General features: G+C 41.6%; 1 protein-coding gene across 2 annotated transcripts; it reads left to right on the top strand.

Annotated features, from left to right (window-relative positions):
• LIN7C (lin-7 homolog C, crumbs cell polarity complex component) lies at positions 1-13,117 on the top strand. Of its 2 annotated transcripts, none has more exons than XM_040558706.1 (5): positions 1-128; positions 5,057-5,175; positions 6,270-6,341; positions 6,684-6,893; positions 9,554-13,117. In XM_040558706.1, the coding sequence occupies exons 1-5, from the start codon at positions 119-121 to the stop codon at positions 9,707-9,709; spliced, it is 567 nt and encodes a 188-aa protein (XP_040414640.1). In that variant the 5' UTR covers positions 1-118; the 3' UTR covers positions 9,710-13,117. The 2 variants fall into 2 exon arrangements, with proteins under 2 accessions (XP_040414640.1, XP_040414639.1); XM_040558705.1 differs by lacking the exon at positions 1-128 and adding an exon at positions 436-546.
• Positions 13,118-20,278: the final 7,161 nt, after the last annotated feature.

Genomic DNA, 20,278 nt, shown 5'->3' with positions numbered 1-20,278 from the left:
GAGCGCACAAACCGCAGCCGACATCGAAGCCAGGCAGCAGGCAGGGTTAGACCCTTGGAAGTGGTGGAGTCACCGTCCCTGCGGGTGTTCAAGGAAGGGTTGGACGCGGTGCTTAGGGATGTGGTTTGGTGGGTGACATTGGTGGTAGGGGGTGGTTGGACCAGATGAGGTTGGAGGGCTTTTCCAACCCTAATGGTTCTGTGATTCTGTGTCTGTAGGCAAGCCACTTTCATGGGGAGCTCCATGCCCGTCGCGGGTGTTGCGGGGCTTTGTACACGTTCCCCACAGGCTGACTCGGGGCGCACATACGGATACGCTCCGTGCTCGGTGTTTTTGCGCTCAAACGCGCCCCGGCTGAGGTTGGCGGAGGGGAACACAGGCGGGGGCGCTGCAGCCCAGGCGGCCCCACGGAGCCACCGCCCCCCACGCCTCGACCCCGCCACCTCCCTTAGCAACGGCCGCGCTTCCGGCAGGCGCGTCACTTCCTGCGGGGCCGCGGCGAGGACAAGATGGCGGCGCTGGGCGAGCCGGTGCGGCTGGAGCGAGGTGAGCGCGGCCCCGGCAGCCCTGAGGCAGCGGCGAGCCGCGGGGCGGCTCGGCCCGGCTCGGCTCGGGGTGCTCCCCTGGCTCTCCCTCCGTGGTGCAGCCCGCGAGGGTTTTTCTCGGGGTTCAGTTTGGTTCCGCTCAATGCAGGTCTCCCGTAGGTGTGCCTGCTTCGCCAGTGCCCGAATGCTGCCGGCTCCTCGCTTCTGTCACGTGAAGAGTTAAAGTTAAACGCACAGCCTCAGTTTGGGCTCGTTAGGTTGTGTCTGGTAGCAGCGATCGGCCTGTCTCTGCGGGAGGCAGCTGACACACGTAGGAGCCGTCAGCGCTCGTTCGTGAGTTCTTCTATCGCAGCCTGACGCTTCTGTTTACATCCCGATTTTCCACTTAGTAGCTTTGATTTGTGTTGTTCATGCTGTGTAGTGCCTAGCTAGAGCTAGCAAGGAGAAAGATAAAGTCCATTTGTGTCATCTATCCGGTGCTTTTAAGAGCATGAGGTAAGTCTCCGCCAGTGTGGTTCTTCCTGCCTTTGAAAAGGAAGGCGATTACGTGGAGGGCAGGTGACCGAACGAACCGTTCCCCTGTTGCCATTCCCTCTGGGTCCACTGGCTTCGCTCAGAGCGCTAGGTGCCTCTCTGTAGGCGCATAATGCGCTGTATGTACCCACTTTATTGTGCTAGCTGTCGTCACATGTTACCTTACACAGAATTCAGGTCTGTTTGCCCAGCCCTCCTTCCCGCTCCACGAGTAAATCACTTGTAATGTGTGAGGGAAAGCCTGTGAATAGTGACTTATGTAAGAACTTTACTTCCCACACCACAGCTCCAAAGCTTCTTAATTAGGGCAGCTGCTTTGGCAGTGGATTAGTTGCTCTTGGTAGGTCTGCTGAGTTAAACCTCAGGCAGCATCCTCCTCCACCTCATTACCCTGCCACTATGCTCTATCCATGAAAACAAACAAATCTGCGGAGTTACTTGGGGATCGGTGGAACAAAGGAGCTATTCATTCTTCTGGCAGATTGGTCTTTTTAAGGAAAAGAAGAAAAAGGGAACACAGTGTAATGGACCTACAAAAGCAAGCGCTCTATTTACAGAAATAAACAACCTCTGTTAATCGTGTAGGGTTGACTGCAGATAACCTTGTGATGAATCATCGTCGGCTTGAAAATGAACATCACTGATGTTGTTAGCATATAGCATAAGAGAAGAGAGAATAGTATAGAAAATGTGCTGATTTAAAATGGTTACCATATGCTTACCATGAGGGCAATTGAAAATTCTCCCCATCTGTTCTTTCTTCCAAGCTACATTGCAAAAGACACCACCCAAATTTACTGGAGTGCAGGGATCCAACAACGTTTATCACTTAGAAATTTTTCTTACGTTTTGGTGGTGATGTGTGGCGAATCTGCATATTCCTTAGGCGTCCGTGCTGTTTGAACATAAGCAGCTAAAGTGGTTAATCAGGAGTGTCTATGAGGACACAGCATTTTCCCTCTTTGTTTGATTCACACATGCATGGAGTGGTGGCATCGCACTGTAGGTTTGTTTTTGTTTTTCCCAATGTTATTTTAGTTTAAATGCATTTTCCTTTCAGGTTTCCAGTCTGGTAACCTGTGATCAGAAAAATAATTCCTGAAGAATGGGCAATTAATCTAAAGAGGCTGAAGAGGTTAAAAGAAAATAAAATTTAAAATTATTTATGAATTCTGTTTTGCAGTGAGTTTTATGGGGGTTGTTTGTTTGTTTGTGTTTTATCACATCTGGAGTTACTTCTACATTGTTCCTTCTTGAAATCCTTCACGGAAGCAGAATTCTCTAGTGTTCATTTCTGTCTAATTCTGAACGGTTGGCTAAACTATAGTGTCAGTACTATGAGGAAGACAGCTTTCAGACAGCTTTTTTTTTTTTTTAGTAGTTAAAGTGCATTTTTGCTTTAGTTTTGTCTAAAATAAAACCTCCTCATGTGCAACCTGTGTGTATCACAGTAACTTTTTGACAAGCTGAATCTGTGCTCTTAGTTTGCTTTTTGAATGACCCAGCTGATTCCCAAGCTAGCTGATTTTGCCTTAAGGTATAAAACGCTATATAGTTAAAGTCTGAGCTCTTAGGAGATGCAGGTAGGAACTGTATCGAGTTTATTGACGAAAGATCCATGTTATAAAAGAGAAATTAGCAAGTGGAGTTCTGGAGTCCTGATTACTGCAGCTACTCATCGGATCAGTAGACTGCTGTCACTTTTTAAATTGATTGTAGTATCCTAATCAAACTGTTAGGTAAAAACTTCACACACTTACAGCATAACACGATTCAGGGACCACAGGCGTGAGAACTGCTGCACGGAACGGTGATCTTCATATGCACAAACCATGCATTTGTCTGCAAACATCTGCACGTATTTGATAGTTGTATTGTAATTTACATAATTACCAGACTTCTGTCATGAATATATGGAGTGTTGCGGGATTGCAACTGCTGCTGTTGCCAAGGGAGGTGAACAGCTTCTTCCTTCCATTTGTTGATCGTTCCACTTCAAGCTGTTCGGTGCGAGACTTCGTGAAACAAAGAGAATTTGTGCTGCTGATGCTGAACATAGAGATTCCTGAGAATTTTAGTCAATTTGCATCAGTAAGATAAAGAGATTAATAAACAATCGCACCTAGAGTATCTTCAATTTCATTATATATTTTTTAGTTAAAAACAAATCCAAGTGTGTATTAGGAAATTAAAAGTTTTAGGAGCATTTTCTTCATTTGTAATTTTTGTACAAATAGCAACTATGCAGTGCCTCTGTGACACTAGTTCCCTGCAGACTTGCAGTTAGTAATAGCTAGAATGTAGGTTTTGACATTTATTTGTGTTAGGCACCTGATCCTCTTAAAGCTTGAAAGAGCCAAAAAATGCGTAGTTGTCTTGGCATGTGGAAACTTCAACTCTCATGTGAAATAATGTGTCTCGTGGCTGTGGCTGTGATACTTGGGTGCTCTTCTGTGAATGAATTTTTTTTTTCCAGTCCATGGCACAAACACAGCTTTAGCTGTGCTAAGGGATGACCAGTCTGTTAAGTTGGACTTTGTTTAATTGACTGTACCACCTGATAATCATTGTGGCAGTCTGTAAGACCTCTGACCGATACCTTACAGAACTGGACAGTGTTAGCTGTGGGTTGTCTTTTGTCAGTGCATTTCACCTTAATTTCAGAACATAACTATCAATGTCTTTCCATCCTGTTGTGCCTCCTCACTTCTTACACTCCTGTGCTCTTGCAGACAAGTTTGTGGCTGTTGAATGTCTTCTGTGCTGGTACAATGCCATCGAGTGGACGTGCATTCACGTGAAAAATGATTGCCTAAAGGTTAATTACTGAAAAAAGAAACTAATACATTTGGGACGTAGCCGTGTCCCAGATTTCAGCCTTTTCTAAAATGATCAATGCTTTATTTGTATAGTAGATTAATCACCGCTTCTTTGTGCCTTTGTGGTAATGAAGGCAATCCTTTCTATCTGCTTTTCTGAGAGATTGTTCTACTTCTGTTCAAGGACTTACGTGATTCAGAATCGTCGCTAATGTAGCACTCTGGAAATACAAGTGAGGAATGTTAATCCTTTCTACTCTTGAAGAGCTGCCTGCAGCATATCACGTAGCATTTGATGTCATGTTTGATGCCCATCTTAATTGGTACTGGTCTGAAATCAAATCCTTCAGAGGGGAGTTTGGTTTCACCAAACAGCATGTGCATTTATTAGAATATCAACAGGGTGATCTTTAGGGACAAACGTCTAGGATCTGGGAAAAAGGTTTGGGATTCAGGATTCTGGGCTACAGAATGCTCAGCTGAGATTATTGAGGAGTTTAGGTCGTTTTTCTAAACGCTTTGATAAATTAGATACATCAGAGGTAGAGGAAATAAGAAAGCATTTCAAACTGGTAAAAGACCTAGCCAAGCTTTTATGATTCCAGACTGCTGTCTGGAATCCCGTTAATGTAATTGCAGGCTAGCGGTGCCCGAATAGGCCAGATATTACTCAGCCCTGTTGTGGGGAAAGCATTGGGTGTATGCTTGTTGAAGTAGGTTTTGAATGTAAGAGGAACATCAGCATGCCTGACAGCACTCTAGGTGGTCATAACAAAGTGATATCCACGCGTTAGATAGATTGTGACATTCTGCATGTGAAATGTTGGTAGTATATATTATCAAAGAAATATTTCAGCCTGATCTCAGCTTCAAGGAAAAATCAAATTCTTTAAAATATGGACATGGTAGTGTTATCTCCAGATTGTTTACAGGCTTGTATTGCTGTGCTTGACCTACATAGTCTGCAAATAAGGTGCTTTATGGTAACATTTTTAGATACGTAGAGGTATGGAAGAAATGAAACTATAACATAGTCTTAAGATGTATGCAAGCACACACAGACTGCTCTATTAACTCAATTTAAAAACAAACAAAAGAAAAGCCACCACTAGAATCTCCTCAGGCATTCCTCTTTACCAGTGCTTTGTTTTTCTGTAGACATCTGCAGAGCAATTGAGTTGCTGGAAAAATTACAGAGAAGCGGAGAAGTGCCACCACAGAAACTACAGGCTTTGCAAAGGGTCCTTCAGAGTGAATTCTGTAATGCTGTAAGGGAGGTAAGTTAGCTGCGCACTGTTACCTTGCATTAAGAATGGTACTTTTCTTTTTATGTTCAGTTCAGTAACCTATTGTTTTTCTTTCTAAAACTGAATTTGACTTATGGATCTTTTTGGAACAAGACTCGTTTTTAAAAGTTCAAGAGAAAATAATTTGGGATCATATAGGTGTGCTAAGTAATGGCTCAGAAACAAATTACTTACTAGAGGTTATTTTGAGGGTCTGCCCTTACCGACAGCTAGCAGTCTGTTATTCTGTTGGCAGGTAAGAATGGGTGAAGTACAAATGGCCTCTGTTTCTTTTAAGCCAAATCAGCATCGTAGCCTTGCACCACCTCTTCCTCATTCCAGATACTCTTTCAGAGATTTGAAGTGATTGAATGCGCCCTATAATTGCTGTTGGTGATGGTGCTACCACTGGTGTTAACACCTGCAGTGATTTAAAAGATCTCTGTAGGCACGGAAGTTGTCAAGGACCGTGTGTTTATTGCTTAGCAAATCCAGATGATTGGCAGGTCAATGTGAAGATGTGGTTAGCTCTAGGTGTGAGCACCTCCCTGGCATTAGTGTTCTTATTGCCTCCGTGTTTTCAATACCCTTTCTTTTCTTAAGATACTCAGTCTGTTGCATCAGTTGAAGGAACATAAGGATTTGGGGGGAGGGGCAGGGGCTGGATGTTCGGGAGGGCTTTGAAGAGCAGTCCTTAAATTAATTTTTCATGCATCGTTATGGAAGAGTTCCAACTCGAATCAAACGTGAGAAGGTAATCACCCATATCTCCAGTCAGGTGTGTAACGCTAGCAATAAGCATTTCTAAATTGACGATGAGGTCTGCATGCCACAGATGGAGGGAGTATTTGGGTTAAGACCTAGAAGATCCATGGTTTAACCAAGAAATAAAGATGCTGAGAGAGTTATTTTCTCATAGTATGGGAGATTCTCACTTGGCACCTTGCAGTGAATTGGAGAGCAACTTACTAGAGGTGTAGGTTTTTTTCATCTACACAGTTTTAGTTGTAACTGGTATTTTGTTATATTGTTTAAGCGCAAAAATAACTGTTTTCACCATACTTAAGCTGTTTTTTTCCCTAAAGGTGTATGAACACGTATATGAGACCGTGGATATCAGCAGTAGCCCAGAAGTCAGAGCTAATGCAACAGCAAAGGTAAAAGCCAAACTGTAGATTAAGTAAAATTCAGTAGTTTGTTGCTTTAGAAGCAGAAGATGGGTATTTAAAATTCAGAAGGGTATTATCACGATGTCTGATAAAATGGATAAGCATAATGGGTCATTAAAAAGTATAATAAAAGACTTGTTATTTTTAATTTTTTTACATTGGATTTTATTCTTAGGGTTCTAAATTTTTCACACTAGTGTTGGTATCTAGGAAATTAATCTCATTTGTCTTGTGCTTCGGGATAAAAATAATTTTTCAACCTGCTCACTGTGTCTAGCTAAGGGGTCTATATTTAATTTCTTATAAATAGGAAAATCTTATTTCTTACAGGCCACCGTAGCTGCATTTGCTGCTAGTGAAGGTCATTCCCATCCCAGAGTGGTTGAACTACCAAAAACTGAAGAAGGTCTTGGATTCAATATCATGGGAGGCAAAGAACAAAATTCTCCGATCTATATCTCTCGAATTATCCCTGGTGGTATCGCTGATAGACATGGAGGCCTGAAACGTGGAGACCAGCTTCTTTCTGTAAACGGAGTGGTAGGAATTGGTTTTCACTTTACGTAGCAGTAACTACTTGTTTCCACTTGGGGGCATACAAAGAATATACATGGCACGAGCTCAACGTCCTCTTCTGATCTTGGCCTAATTGGTTCTTTTTGTCCTTGCAAGAACATCTTGCTTAGGTTTCTGAACTTAAGTGTGTGCGGTGAGAGGCCTTAGAGTATGCTTTTGTTATCATTCTCTACTGGGAACTGTACTATTTATGTCAACATTTCAGATTTTAGAGGTGGTGTAAGTCTAGTCAAGGTGTGGTTTTCTGAAATAACAGTGAATTGCCATTGTGGCTTCCTGGTTGATCCAAATTTGATGACGCAGATTTTGATTAATAGAGTTTTCTGTAGCTTCTAAGGTAAGTAGTAAATTAGGTTACATTGCTCTGGACTGAGGAGAGGTTCCTTGACATCATTATCCCAATAAATATGCTAGTGCATAATGAAAGCTGTATTAAGATGGAAGAACAAGGTGGTGTTACCTTTGGTTGTGTGATTTATTGTCTTCGCTTAAGTGTACTGAGCTCCAAAAAGAGCCTTTCTATCATTTGAAGGAGTATATGTCTGATGTGCTCTGTAGCTATTTATTTTTAATAAGTATCTTCTTCTGATGAGTTACAGTACAAAAAGAAAAACACAGGTTGACTGGAAAGAGGAGGCTGCGGACAGGATTTGATTTAAGACAGCTGCTTGTCAAATGCGTCTAAATCTCTCAAACTTTTGGTTTTATTTACAGAAGCTTTTATCATATGGTAGCTTGACATCAATGTTCTCGTAACTACATCTGCCAACTCAATTTAGCTCGACTCTCAGTCTTGAAATAAATTTCTGTATAGCCTGAGTGTTTTTTGGACTCACAGAAGGAATGGAGACTTACTGGCTGTCTACTGTGGGAAATTCCTGCTAGCAAGGACCTGACGTGCTTGTCTCCTGACTGTTACCTGGGAGTCCAACTGTTCTTTTCAGGAAACACACCTGAAATCATGGCCAAAGTGCTGCAACTATCCCTGTCCTAGCTTTCCTAGTACTTCAAAGTATCAAGGGACAAGTCTACTGTCCCTAAAGTATCAGCTGTCCTCAGATGAGGCCTTCCCCACCCACAGACCCTCCTAAAGAAAAAGCAATCACTCCACCCCAACCTGATCCTGATCATCAGACAGTTGTCACATCCAGCAGTGCCTGAATCTGTGTGCATACATGTATATAAGTATATAGAGACGTCGTAAGAATACAGTAAGTGCATAAAATACTGTGAGAGTGCAAAACCCGACTCAGAGGGAGAACCTTCTGATGTTTACAGATGGATTACTGTCATCTTAATACATGACAGACATTATTGTAATTGTCATTGCTAATTTAATACTTGAAAAGTAATTTGCCGCAGCCAAGACTACAATGAATGTGCCTTAAAACAAGTTGTGGGGTGTTTTTTTTTCCTTTCCCACTGGGAGATTTTAAGTGTACTTCAGAATTTTAGGTGTTTGGATATAATTAAGAATAAAACTTTGCCAGCTTTTTGTTACCAGTTTTAATTGGAACAACCTACACATCCACTTGAATAACAAACACGAAAGCATTCAACTGTATGTGTTTGAGTCTGAGAGGAGAAATATCTTGGGTTTTTTTAACTGTTGTCTTTCTTTCTGTAAGTAACTTTATAGTAACGGGGAAAGCCTCCAATCAACAGGTACATCACCTGCCTTCTAGCTTCTAATAGCACCAGTGGGAGGTAGGCTTGGGGTAGTCCCATCATTGTGTTTGATAAGTTTGGAAGAAATAAGTTGTGCTGATAGAATGTATACTATCCAGGAATGTATATTTGGATGCAGTTGTTGAGAATTGTTGCTTAAATTTTATAATAGGATGAATCTAGTATAACCTTAATAAATTGTGAGAGTTGTTTTAGGAAGGGTTTTTGTTGTTTTTGCTTTGATTTGTGTTTTTTCGTGTGTGTTTTTTTTTTTTAATCTGTTCTTGTTTATTTGGGCTATGTTGTTCTTGATCAGTCTAGAGGAAGTTAATCCCAATACCTTGCAGTTACGATTAGACGTATATGGAGTGCTAAGACAAGCAACGTGCAGTGTGTTAGCTGTCCCATTGCACCTGCCCAGTAGATGCCATTTTGCCCAACATAGGATAGCATCCAGAAGGCAGCTACCTTGCAGGGTTTTTTTTTGTGGGGGGAGAGGGGGGGGGATTGCTTGTCCTTAGCTAAATGCAAGATAATTTGAAGTAGCTTATTAGGTAAATTGAGGTACACTACTAAATTTAAAATGCATGACAAAAGAAGAAACAAATTACAAGTGTCCTCCTGAAGTTGTCGATTTTTAAATATAATTTCATAATTGCCTAATACTCTCCTTATTTCACTTACCGTATGTAGATGAGTAAATGTATATAAAGGCTCAGCATAAGCCTAACCAGAAGTTTTGCACTACTCTTACTAATATTGATCAGTATATTTATTATCACTTCTTAGTGATATCCTGGAGAAAAAATCCCAAGCTTGGGTGACGTTGTTCTTGTGAAGTCTTCGAACTAGAATATTTTAATATTTCATTATATAGAAGTTGTAAAAAAAAAAAAAAGTCTTTTTTTCTGTGTTTGTCCTTACTAATATGATACTTAATGCTTTATGCTTTGCAGAGTGTCGAAGGTGAACACCATGAAAAAGCTGTAGAACTGCTGAAGGCAGCCCAAGGAAAGGTTAAATTAGTTGTACGATACACACCAAAGGTCCTGGAAGAAATGGAGTCAAGATTTGAAAAAATGAGGTCGGCAAAACGCAGGCAGCAAAACTAACGTTTGTATGCAATAACTTAAAGAGAAAATATATTCCATTTACATTGTATAGTTTGCTTTGTGACTCAGTCGATGCAATTCCTGGGCTGCAAAAGATACTGTCATTTTCATAGAATCGCAGAATGATTGAGGTTGGAAAGGGCTCCTGGAGATCATCTCGTCCAACCCCCCAGCTAGAGCAGGTTGCTTAGGGCTGTGAGAAATTGAATTCTGAGCATCTCCAAGGATGGAGACTCTACAAGATCTCTGGGCAACCTGTTCTAGTGTTCTGATCTCTCTCACACTAAAAATGTCCATTTTTATGTGTAAATGGAGTTCCTTATATTACAATTAGGGGCTGTTGCCTCATGTCCTATCACTGTATGCTACTGAGAAGAGTCTGGCTCCTGTTTTTTTTTTGTTTCTTTTTAACTCTCCACGTCAGGCATTTACAGATATTGGTAAGAAAACCCCCGAGCCTTCTCTTCTCCAAGTTAGACAATCTCAATTGTCTCAGTCTCTCTCCTTGTCTGTCAGATGCTCCAATCACTTAATCATCTTTGTGGCCCTTCACTATATGCCCATGTCTGTCTTCTACTGGGGAGCCCAAAACTGGACCCATCACTCCAGCTGTGTCTCGTGGGGGCTGAGCAGAGGGGAAGGATCACCTCCCTCGCCTTGCTGGCAGTGCTTTTCCTAACGCAGACCAGGAGGCTGTCACCTGTCTTTGGTGCAAGGGCGCATCGGTGGCTTGTGACCATTTTGGTGTCTTTCTCTGCAAGCTGGTCAGCCCCCAGCCTGTACTGGTGCATGGGATTGTTCTTCCCCAGGTTCGCACTTTCCTTTGCTCAGCATTCAGATTCTTGATTGCTCATTTCTCCAGCCTGCCAGGGTTCCTCAGAATGGCTTGCTGGGAGCGTACTCAGTCCCATCACTCGTGTTATTAACCAAGATGTTAAACAGTATGGATCCCAGTAGTGACCCCCTGGGGTACATCGGTAGTGACTGGCTTCCAGCAGGACTTGGTGCCACTGATGACAGCCCTTGGCAGTTCAGCCATTTTTAGAATGTTTTCAGTTTCCATGCATTTTTCACATTTTAAGAAGAATGTGTACTTTTAAAATAGCCTAGGAGACCCTGAAAAAGCATGTATATTGATTTTTATAAATCTTTTTCATGTCAGACCTTTACGCATGAAAGTGAATTTACAGATTTTTGAAAGGCATTTAATAAGACCTATTTCTACAATTGACATCACTTTTTTTTCCGTATTTTATTTTGGCATTATTTAACATTAAATCTGAAGGTTTTTTGCTGAATTATTTTGGAAAAAAGATTCTTATGTAGCAGTATTTTGGCACTTTTCTTAAGAGCATGTTATATATCAACTACAAAATGTAATCATGATCTACTATGTAACTGATAACAATACCAGATTTTGTAATGCTTTGGTGAGTACATTATTTTTACACTTCTGCTAAATCGTAATTCGTTATTCTGAAAATTTTATTACCTCACCTGTAAATAATCTACAGTTGGTGTTCTCATATAATGACTTTGTAATAGCTGACATTAACAAATTTGCAGCAATCAGTCTTTCCTGTAACTTATTTTGTACTAATTTTAAAGCAGTTAGGGGGAAAAGATGTAATTGTTTGCAGTTCTGGATTAAGTCTCTATATGTATTTTTATATTCAAAAACAGAAGATATGTTAATGCAGTGAAAAAGAATTCCAGAAGTTTCCATGACTTTCTGCTGTTTAAAAAAAAAAAAAAAAAAAAAGCTGAATTTAACTGTCATACCTCTTTTGTGTTCTTAGTATGTCCTATTGTAAAATCTTACATACAGAGTGACTGTACAGAACTTGGAGTTGTTAGTATCTAAATTACTGATTTACTGATTGTTACATTTGTTAGGGTAAAAAGTTCCGAGGCTTACATGTTGAGTAACCCTAACGTGAACTTGTCTGGGGTTAATTGCTGACTACTTCTGATTTGGAGGGTTCACGTTTGTACTGCAGAAGGAGTAGCATCAACATCGCTGTAAAACCTTATATGGAATGGTGCTGTGGTGGCAATAAGGAAATCTCCAGGTATAAACAATGTCTTTTTCCAAGTGTGGTTGATGATGGCTCATTTTTTGTGTGCCATTCTAAAGAACCTTTTTCTGGACAAAAGTACACTTCTGTGAATCTACCAGGTTTGAGGCTGTACTTGTGTAGCTTAGTTTATTTTAAAAGCTTCAATTTTGGGTATATATCTATAACTAACTTGATTGTCTACTGGGTGTCTGTTAACTTGTATGGCAGCTATGAGTGCATCCTAATTGACTCTTGGTAATAAAATTCTTAGAGACTTAAAAGTGTAGTTCTGACCGTGTGGCTACTCCCTAATTTTTCCACATGGAACAGTACGATCGATTGTGAAATAATTCAGTATGTGAAAGAAAGTAAGAGGTTAAAGATCTAAAAATGACAGCATGAAGTTTGTACTTCTTCAGCTAATCTATGGGAAAAGAAAAAAATGGGATTGCTACAGGCCAGTGAGAAATGTGATTGCTTTCTGCATGTTTGCAAGCATGGTCAGCCTGCAAAGAGAAATTGAGATTTTAAAGATACTGATAGTTTGAAAACGCAGTATAAATATTTATCAGTTAGATGACATTGAGCACTGAAATGCATGGTTGATTATCTGTCATAGGTCTCTATCTAAAGGCCTCATGTCACTGATAGGACCATGTTGTTGAATTGTATATTTTTATGGAACAACTAATGTTTAAAGTATTGAGACCAAAATCACTAGTCAGATCAATCGTGGATGTGTTTTAATTTAATTGTAAAATAGTAGATATTTGCTTTAGAGCTATATATAAATATATATATATATTAAAGAAAAGTATGGATACAAGATAGAAATGTGCATTTTAAAACATGTATCCCTTGGTGTTACTGAACAAAGCAGTGGTTTTTGTTACTCTAAGGAAATAACTTTAGTGTAGCTAGAGCTGCTAAATGCCAGTAGCGTTGTCATTCTGAGTGGAAGCATTTGGATACAGTTTGTCATCCACTACAAAATGTGGGGGAGTGTACCCGGGCATATAAATTGTACGTGTAGAATTTAATACCAAGTTTTTTTTAATTGCAACAACAAAAAACATCCAATAAGCAGATAACTTGTTAATGGTCATCTTTTATTACTATGAAACCCTAGTATATTGAGGAAAGGGTGGATTAAAATATGCTGAGAAACTTGATTTCTTTTACTACTGAGCAGTGCCTGTACTGTGTTAATATGCAGTCCCTACACAGTTGACATACTTGGGTATGCAAACAGATTAAGAAGAGATAACAGTTCTGCAGGTAACTTCTGCATCTATTGCTGCTGTGAGGGATCTCTGGGTTTTATCAACAGAAAAATAAAAGGTGAATTTCATGTGCATTGTGTTTGTGTGGTTTTTTTCTGACTTTCCATTTTTGGTACTGTTTTCAGGCAGCTGTAGTTGGGTGTTTATAATCTCTGGGGCATAACATAAACAGTGCATGTGTGTGGGCGTGCAAAGAAAACTTTAAATCCTGGGTTTTAGTTTGTTTTCCTGGTTGCTTATGAATCTTGCCTTTTCTGCCCTATGTTTTGTGATGTGTTGGAGAGACGAGGAGAAAATTAGAATGCTATAAAGGGCATGTAATATTGTGGACCTCCTGCATTTTAGAGGCCTCCTTAGTTTCAGCTGCATGAACTTACATGATGCGTATTATTCTGAGTCTGATATTATCTTCTAATTGTTTGAAGCAAGTATCTCCAGTAATGAGATGTTAAATATCTGTAATTCCTAGCTTAAAGACCTTGTAAGGTCTTTTAAGAAAAATGTGCCTGAAGTTATGAACTGAGATAAAGGCAGGAGAAATGCTTCAGTTCTGAATGCAAAAAGATTTTTTTCATATAGGTAGGCTGGAGTGGGAATTGAAAATATATGCAAAAATATTTTTATATTTTTTTTATTTGATACAGAAGACTGGTATCACATGAATTGGAAGTATGAGTTTTCAATTTAATTTTAAAAAAATCAAATAATTTCCATGATCTGGCTGTGTTCTTCTGAATGTAATCCAGATTCATAGAGAAAAGCTCTGAATTGCATTTTAAGACTAAAAGTGAATCGAAGACTGAATAAAGGTAATGATGTTTCGTATCTTAAAAAACATGAGCTTATCTACCTCGTGTTTTTTATTGAAATTACAGGCATAACTACTTTGACTTTAAAACAACTGGGGAAAAAATGGTAAAACACCTATTTCTACTTGACTTCTGATGTCAACCATGACCTAGCAGTCAGTATCCAAACGAGCTGGAAAAGTACTTTGTCAAAGTACATATGCCTTCTTAAAAGTGCATCCACTGAGCAGAACCAAACTTTTACACATAATAGACAGAGCAGCTGTTTCACTGAAATTATTTTCCCCTCCCGATAATTTCTCATGGAGGTTCGTGCTGGGTTTGGTGCTACTGTGTATTTTCATCTAAGTTTAAAACAATGCTAATTGGAAAAGGCAAAACTTGTATGTATCTGAGACTGGCTACATATTAACCCGATGAACCCTGCCTGCTGCACTCCTAACAGCTTGTCGTCCTGAGTTTGCTTGCTGGTGCTGGCACTCGCTGGTTTCTGCCCACGTACTGCGCCGGTTCAGTTCAGTAAGCTAGCAGAGGCCGGTGAACTGTGTCTTAGTTCTTTGAGTTTTTCCGTTGCCTTAAGCGAACTCAAAAAGTGCAGCGTATGGTCGAGGGAACTGTGTTGGTGCACGGGAGGGTGTGACCACAGTGGATAGACAAATGGGGTGAAGTGACATGGAAGCCCAAGAGTTGGAGTCAGCTGGGCTTCTGATTAATCCTGATTAGAAGCTAATTTGAGAGCTATGTTCCTATGCAAGATGTGTGTGAGTTACTTAGAACCAATTGTGTGGCCTGATGAATGTAGGTATCAGGAGACAAAGTTGTTTTAATAGGGTTAGCAAAAAATGGTTTTGCCCAGCCATCTATCTATCTATATATATAGAAGGCATTTGTGTAACGTCTTCTGTCTGTAGGGCTGTTGGTTATTAGCAATGCTGTGTTAATGACCAAGCAAAAATACTGTAACCTACTTCGGGCATGATAATTGTCCATAGTCCATAGTTTGCCTCTTCTTGAAAAACACTTCTGCTTTCCCCCTTTAAAAGTGAAGGAGAAAAGCCTACAAAACTGAGTTGTATTCTAATACATGCTTGCCAAAAAAGCCTTCAGATTAGACACATGCTAATCATTTCTTCCCGCTCTTCAAAGAAGAAAGGCGTATTGTTGCACTTTGCAAGACTTGGGGAAACTTCCTCTACTAATTTCAAAATGAGCTGTCCTCAGATACCTATTATGATCTTAGTATCTGTTTAGTTCTGCCGCTTGATGTATTGACAAATCTTTCATATGTAGAAGCGTTTCTGTTAATACAAAAAACAGAGTAAAATCAATACATTCTGATATTGCTGGGTGATCATCTTCAGTTTTAGAAAATACTGCTTTGAAATGTGTCTTGTTGAGAAATTGTGATGTTTAAATAGTAATTTCCTCCCTCTTACAATTAAGTTCCCTCCCCTTCTTCCATCATTTTAATAGTATTTTATTTTCCTGGCTTGTTAATGTGATTTGATAGCACAGAAGGCAAATATGATTATCCAAGTTAGCCAATTTGTGTGAAGTTACTGGACTTTTGTCCGTCATGTGTCTGATGATCTAAAACAGATGATAAGTTCTTCCAAGTTTCTTTCTGATTTCTCCTTTGCTATCTAGAAAATAGATCTGTGGAGTGCAAGGGAAAAAGAATAATAAAAATAAAATAAAATATTAATAATAAAAAATAAAATTAAAAAATAAAAAATAAATAAAATGTCTTCCTGAGCAGTGTTGGGCTTTGTCCTGTGTACTTCAAAAGGTGAGTAAAACCACCTGCACGTGGTTCTTATATAATCACAGCTCGGCTTCTCTGCCCGAGCAGCACAGTAGTATTGTCTGAATAAAATCTAATCTGTGTTGAAGACAGGCTGGCTAGCAGCAGAGCAGTCCTCACAGCTCTCATCTACTCCAAGTGGCAGTAAGTAAAATGCAAAGGTTAGTGATTTATTTTATTACTTGCATTTCGGTAGCACCTCGGAGTCCCGGTTTTGAATCAGGATCCTATTGTATTTTGCAATGTAAACACGGTACAAATAGTTTGGCTCCAAGGAGCCTCAATCTATTGCTAAGAAATCATAGGTTTAGTGACTGAAGAGAACCAAAGTGAAAACACAGTAGGCAATTACAAAAACTTTTTTTTCCCCAGTTTCTTCTGTAATTTAATTTTGAGCTTTTATTTATTTATTAATATCTCCGAAGGATACAAAAGTGAGTCTGGCTATCAGCACAGACAGGCAGCTTGAGATGCAAATACCCATGTCACCTGTGGTAGCCTTTTGTTTGTTTGTTTGTTTGTTTTTGTGGTCCCAGGCACACTCCATAGTTAATGTGGTGTTGCTGATGCTTTGTGAAAGTATGAGATGTGTACAATGTGTCTGAGTGGCTCCCGGCAGTAAGTGTGTCACATTGCAGTTCCGTAACTGTGTGCAGGAACAGCTTTAGGTGAAGGTGAAGGCATAGTCAAAAGAAAAGTCCAAAGTAACTCTCATTAGACAAGGAGAATGCTACTAGTTAAGTAATTTAAAAATAAAAAATAAAAAAGGAAGATCAGGATAACACGTGACAATTACTTCTGGGAAGTGATACTTGTCTTTGAAGATTGTGATACCTGAAGCACTGACGAATAATGTCACTTGGTGCCTAGTGTCCCCAAAAATTTGCACATTAATTTCCGTGTCCCGTCTGGCATTTTTGGCATAAATGCCATGCTTTTGGGTCATTCTTGCAATGATGGCTGGTGGGTATATATTCTGAGTGGCAATTCATCAGTGACCGGTCCATTTGCTCTCCTTCACCAGAACTATATTTGCAATGTGTCCAGACCCCTTGGAAAGCATCAGCATTAATGAGTGTCAGATCCTGAATCTGTACCAGACCCTCTCCAGTGCAAGTATCCTCTGACTTTTAGGCCTGGTGGTGATTTTAAAACTTAAAGATGTTTTTCCAGTTTTTATATAACCTCCTCACTATTTAACAACAGAGGCAACATCATAAAAAATGTTTCCAAAAATTTGACTGCTGGCAAACAAAGCTGATCTCCGAGGTGGAGAAATGCTCGTGGCCCCTAAGGGGCTTACTTGTCTGGATTTTGCCCTGCAAATGCTGAAGGGAGGCCTTGGATAAAGCTCTGCTGAGCTAGGGCTACTGGTTGGCAGGAGAAACGTCGCAACCTGTCTGCTGTGACCAAAAAGCCAGTATGTTCTCTTGAGGAACAATAGTTCTGTGACGTTTTCAGCTTTCTGGTTTGCTTTGCAGGTGCAGTTGTTTTTGCATTAAGCTTATGCTACAGAACACAGCTTGAATTTCCCTGCATTGCAAGCCAGAAGGAAATTATAGGAAGTAAATTGTTAGTGGGGGAAAAAAAAAATAGAGAAGGATAAAAAATTAGCAGAGAGAAGAAAATAGTCCCAAAATAACTAGTGTACGCTTATGCCCAAATTTTTGAAGATATTTTAATAGCTGATAACTCAATTTGATTATAAAACTTAATTACTGAACAGTTACTTTCCATTCCTCCATACAAAAATACAAACTACTTGAAATAAAGCTCACATTTAGCCCTTACACCTGGTTATAGGAAATCTGAAGCCTGTCGGGTTGGGCACCTTCTCAAGAGCTTTTCAGGATACCAACTTAAAGTTAGTCCTAGAGAAACTAAAACACCTTCAGATGAATAAATTCTTTATACTGCTTCAAAATATGAATCAACTCAGATCTGCTGTTTCACTGCAGCGTTTGAGGGAGTCAAGAGCAGCACGGGTCCTGCCTTGTTAGATAACGATGAGGAATTACTTGCTGTAACAAAACAGAAATAACACTTGTGTAGATTTTCAAGGCTCCAGGTACAGGAAGAAATCAGGCTTATGGCAGTTACCTAGTCATTTCTGAGAACACACCAAAATAAGATATTTGGCATGTACACAACCTGACTTGGATCAATAGAGGGCATCTGGGAATGTTATTGGGTTAATTTATACTAATAGAAAATCCAACTCAAAATCTATGGGGTGCATATCCCCTGCAACTTCACTGGGTATGTTCTGTTACCTATGGCCTGAAAATAAATAATTTGCCTTGCTAGTGCAGCCGAATGCTTTGGTAATGAAAAGAGCAGAGCATGTAATTGCTCCCTTACAAGATTCAATGTGTGATTTTTTTTTTTTTTTTCTTCCCAGAGCATTAGGGTTATTCTGTGATGATGACGGGAAGTTTATCAAGGGAGGTTTGTTCAATAAAGACCTTAATCAAAAGGATTCTATTCCTTTAGCAAAATATTATTACAGCTCCCACGTTAAACAGCTTAGGATCCACATGCATGTTCTGAGACTAACTTTGGTGCAAAGGCTTTATCATTGAAGTTAGGTTTGCTCTTTCTCGTTACTTAGGCCACATTATAATTCTTCAAAATAGGGCTAAGGTGGGATTTAATGCTACGCAGTCCTTAAGCTGGCCCTCTGCAAAGCCAGATTTCACCATCAAAATGCTTTTCTGGTTTGGTTTAATTCCTAGCGTAACATCTTGCCTTAAATATTGTGGAACCAGCCAGCCCTTAATAACGACGTCTGTGCCTTCACCGGGTTGCATGTACTTGTTTTGCAGCCCCTTGGGAAAGCCCATAGGGCCTAAGGACTTCAAAGCTGTGCCCAGAGGAGGGCAAATGAGGAGTTGCTGCTGAAGGGATGAAGGGTTAGGGGAGGGCCAGGCGAATGATGGTCAGGTACCAGCTGCCAGCAGGTACAGCGCTGTCTCTGGCATGTGTCTGAGCAGTGGGACACCTGATGAAGGCATAAAATGAGTCAAAAAAACCCAAACCAGTGGTGATGGGAGGTGACTGAACCTCTCCATCAGCAGTGAAAAAACATAAGCGCATGCTTGGTGAGCAGAAGTTTTTCACCTGTGGTTTTTCACTGATGGACCGCTTTGGTAGGGGGGCTCTGGCTGTAAAAGGCCCAGTTAGCACCAACCTTATGCATGGGGTATTTTTGTGGGGAATCACAAGGCCGGGTAAGGGCCAATTAGCCCGGTACAGCTCAGGAACCTATTGACTTACTGCCAAGTACATAAAAAGCCAGGTGACGCTCGGATCCAAACCGTGGTATCGGGCAGGGAGGGAGGGTCGGTGGCAGGAGAGCTGCCTGCTGATCTTGTATTTACGGTACACTACCCTCTTCCTACGCACAGCCCAGCTCACGGGTCCAAGGGTAGCTCTGGGGATACCCCAACAAGAACCAGGTCACAGGGCCAGGCTGCAAAGTGCTCGCGCTCTGTGCAGGCAGTCCTTGCTGCAGGGGGTGCCACAGGCCCTGTGCCTTTGGAAGTTGAAATACCATTTACACATACAGGTAACATTTAATTATGAGCATTTTTTTAAAATAAAATTCCTTTTATTCAATATATGAGTAGTGTATCTCTTTCCTTCGCTCTCCATGTGCTGTTTTTAAACTGTGAACCTCGGGGGCCTTGCTTGTCTGCATCAGCTTCTCTTGTGAGATAGACGAAGGTGTCATTAGGGTCGCTTTCTGGGCAAGCCTTTGGCCTTACCAAAGCAAATCTCTTTTATTTATTTATTTATTTATATATTCAGTGTAACCATTCTTCTGAAGTCTCAAATTGTCCTTGTGTTTCTGAGCCGTGTCGAGGTTTGGGTTGTCGCCTGCGTTATCTCAGTAAACTCGGTTTAGCCTCTCTCAAACCTGAGGCGTTATTCTGACGAGACGTAGGGGTTTCCTTGCACCACCTCCCGACCGCACCTCCAGGACGGTGCAGTGCGGCCGGGCCGGGCCGGGCCGGGCCGGGGTCGCTCCGCGGCGCTGCGCGGTCGCGTCCAGGCCGCGGGGGCACGGCGCGGAGCCAGCGCCCGCCCCCCCTGCGCCCCGCCCCCCGCCGCCCATTGGCCGCGCCGGGGCTGCGCTTTGCATATTCACGAGCTGCGGGCCAATGGGGGCGCCGGGGCGGCCGCCTCATTAGCATATGCACCTCGGCGCAGGGCGCACAGCAGCAGCAGCAGCCGCCGCCGCGGCTCGCAGCGACCCAGGGCCGGGAGGGGCGGGCGGCGCCCCGCAGCCCCGCCGCAGCCCCGCGCCGCTCGGCGGCCGCGCTCCCTGGGGACCGCCCCGCGGCAGCCGGCGATGGCCGCCCCCGCGCCCTACCTGCGGGGCTGAGCCGGGCCGGGCAGGGCAGGGCAGGGCACGGCGCTGCATGGGGCGGGCGCGCCGCTGAGACAGCCCCAGGGCCGCGCCGCGCCGGCCAGCACCGGGCTGGCGGCCGGAGAGGGCTTTTTTTAATTATTTATCGTTGGTCGTTTCCGTGCTTTTAATTTTTTTTAGCTATTGTTTTCATTATTCTCGCGTTTTTGCGGGGGGCCGAGCCGTGCCGTGCCGTGCCGCG

Source organism: Cygnus olor, chromosome 5 (genome assembly GCF_009769625.2).
Source record: "Cygnus olor isolate bCygOlo1 chromosome 5, bCygOlo1.pri.v2, whole genome shotgun sequence".
Classification (NCBI taxonomy): Eukaryota; Metazoa; Chordata; class Aves; order Anseriformes; family Anatidae; genus Cygnus; species Cygnus olor.
The sequence above is the reverse complement of the archived record's forward strand: the minus strand, read 5'-3'. Positions and strand labels throughout refer to the sequence as shown.

Coding starts and splice junctions, on each gene's coding strand:
- LIN7C (XM_040558705.1), top strand. CDS start 510: ATGGCGGCGCTGGGCGAGCCGGTGCGGCTGGAGCGAG. Junction 5,176..6,269: donor TCTGTAATGCTGTAAGGGAG/GTAAGTTAGCTG, acceptor TTTTCCCTAAAG/GTGTATGAACACGTATATGA. Junction 6,894..9,553: donor TTCTTTCTGTAAACGGAGTG/GTAGGAATTGGT, acceptor TATGCTTTGCAG/AGTGTCGAAGGTGAACACCA.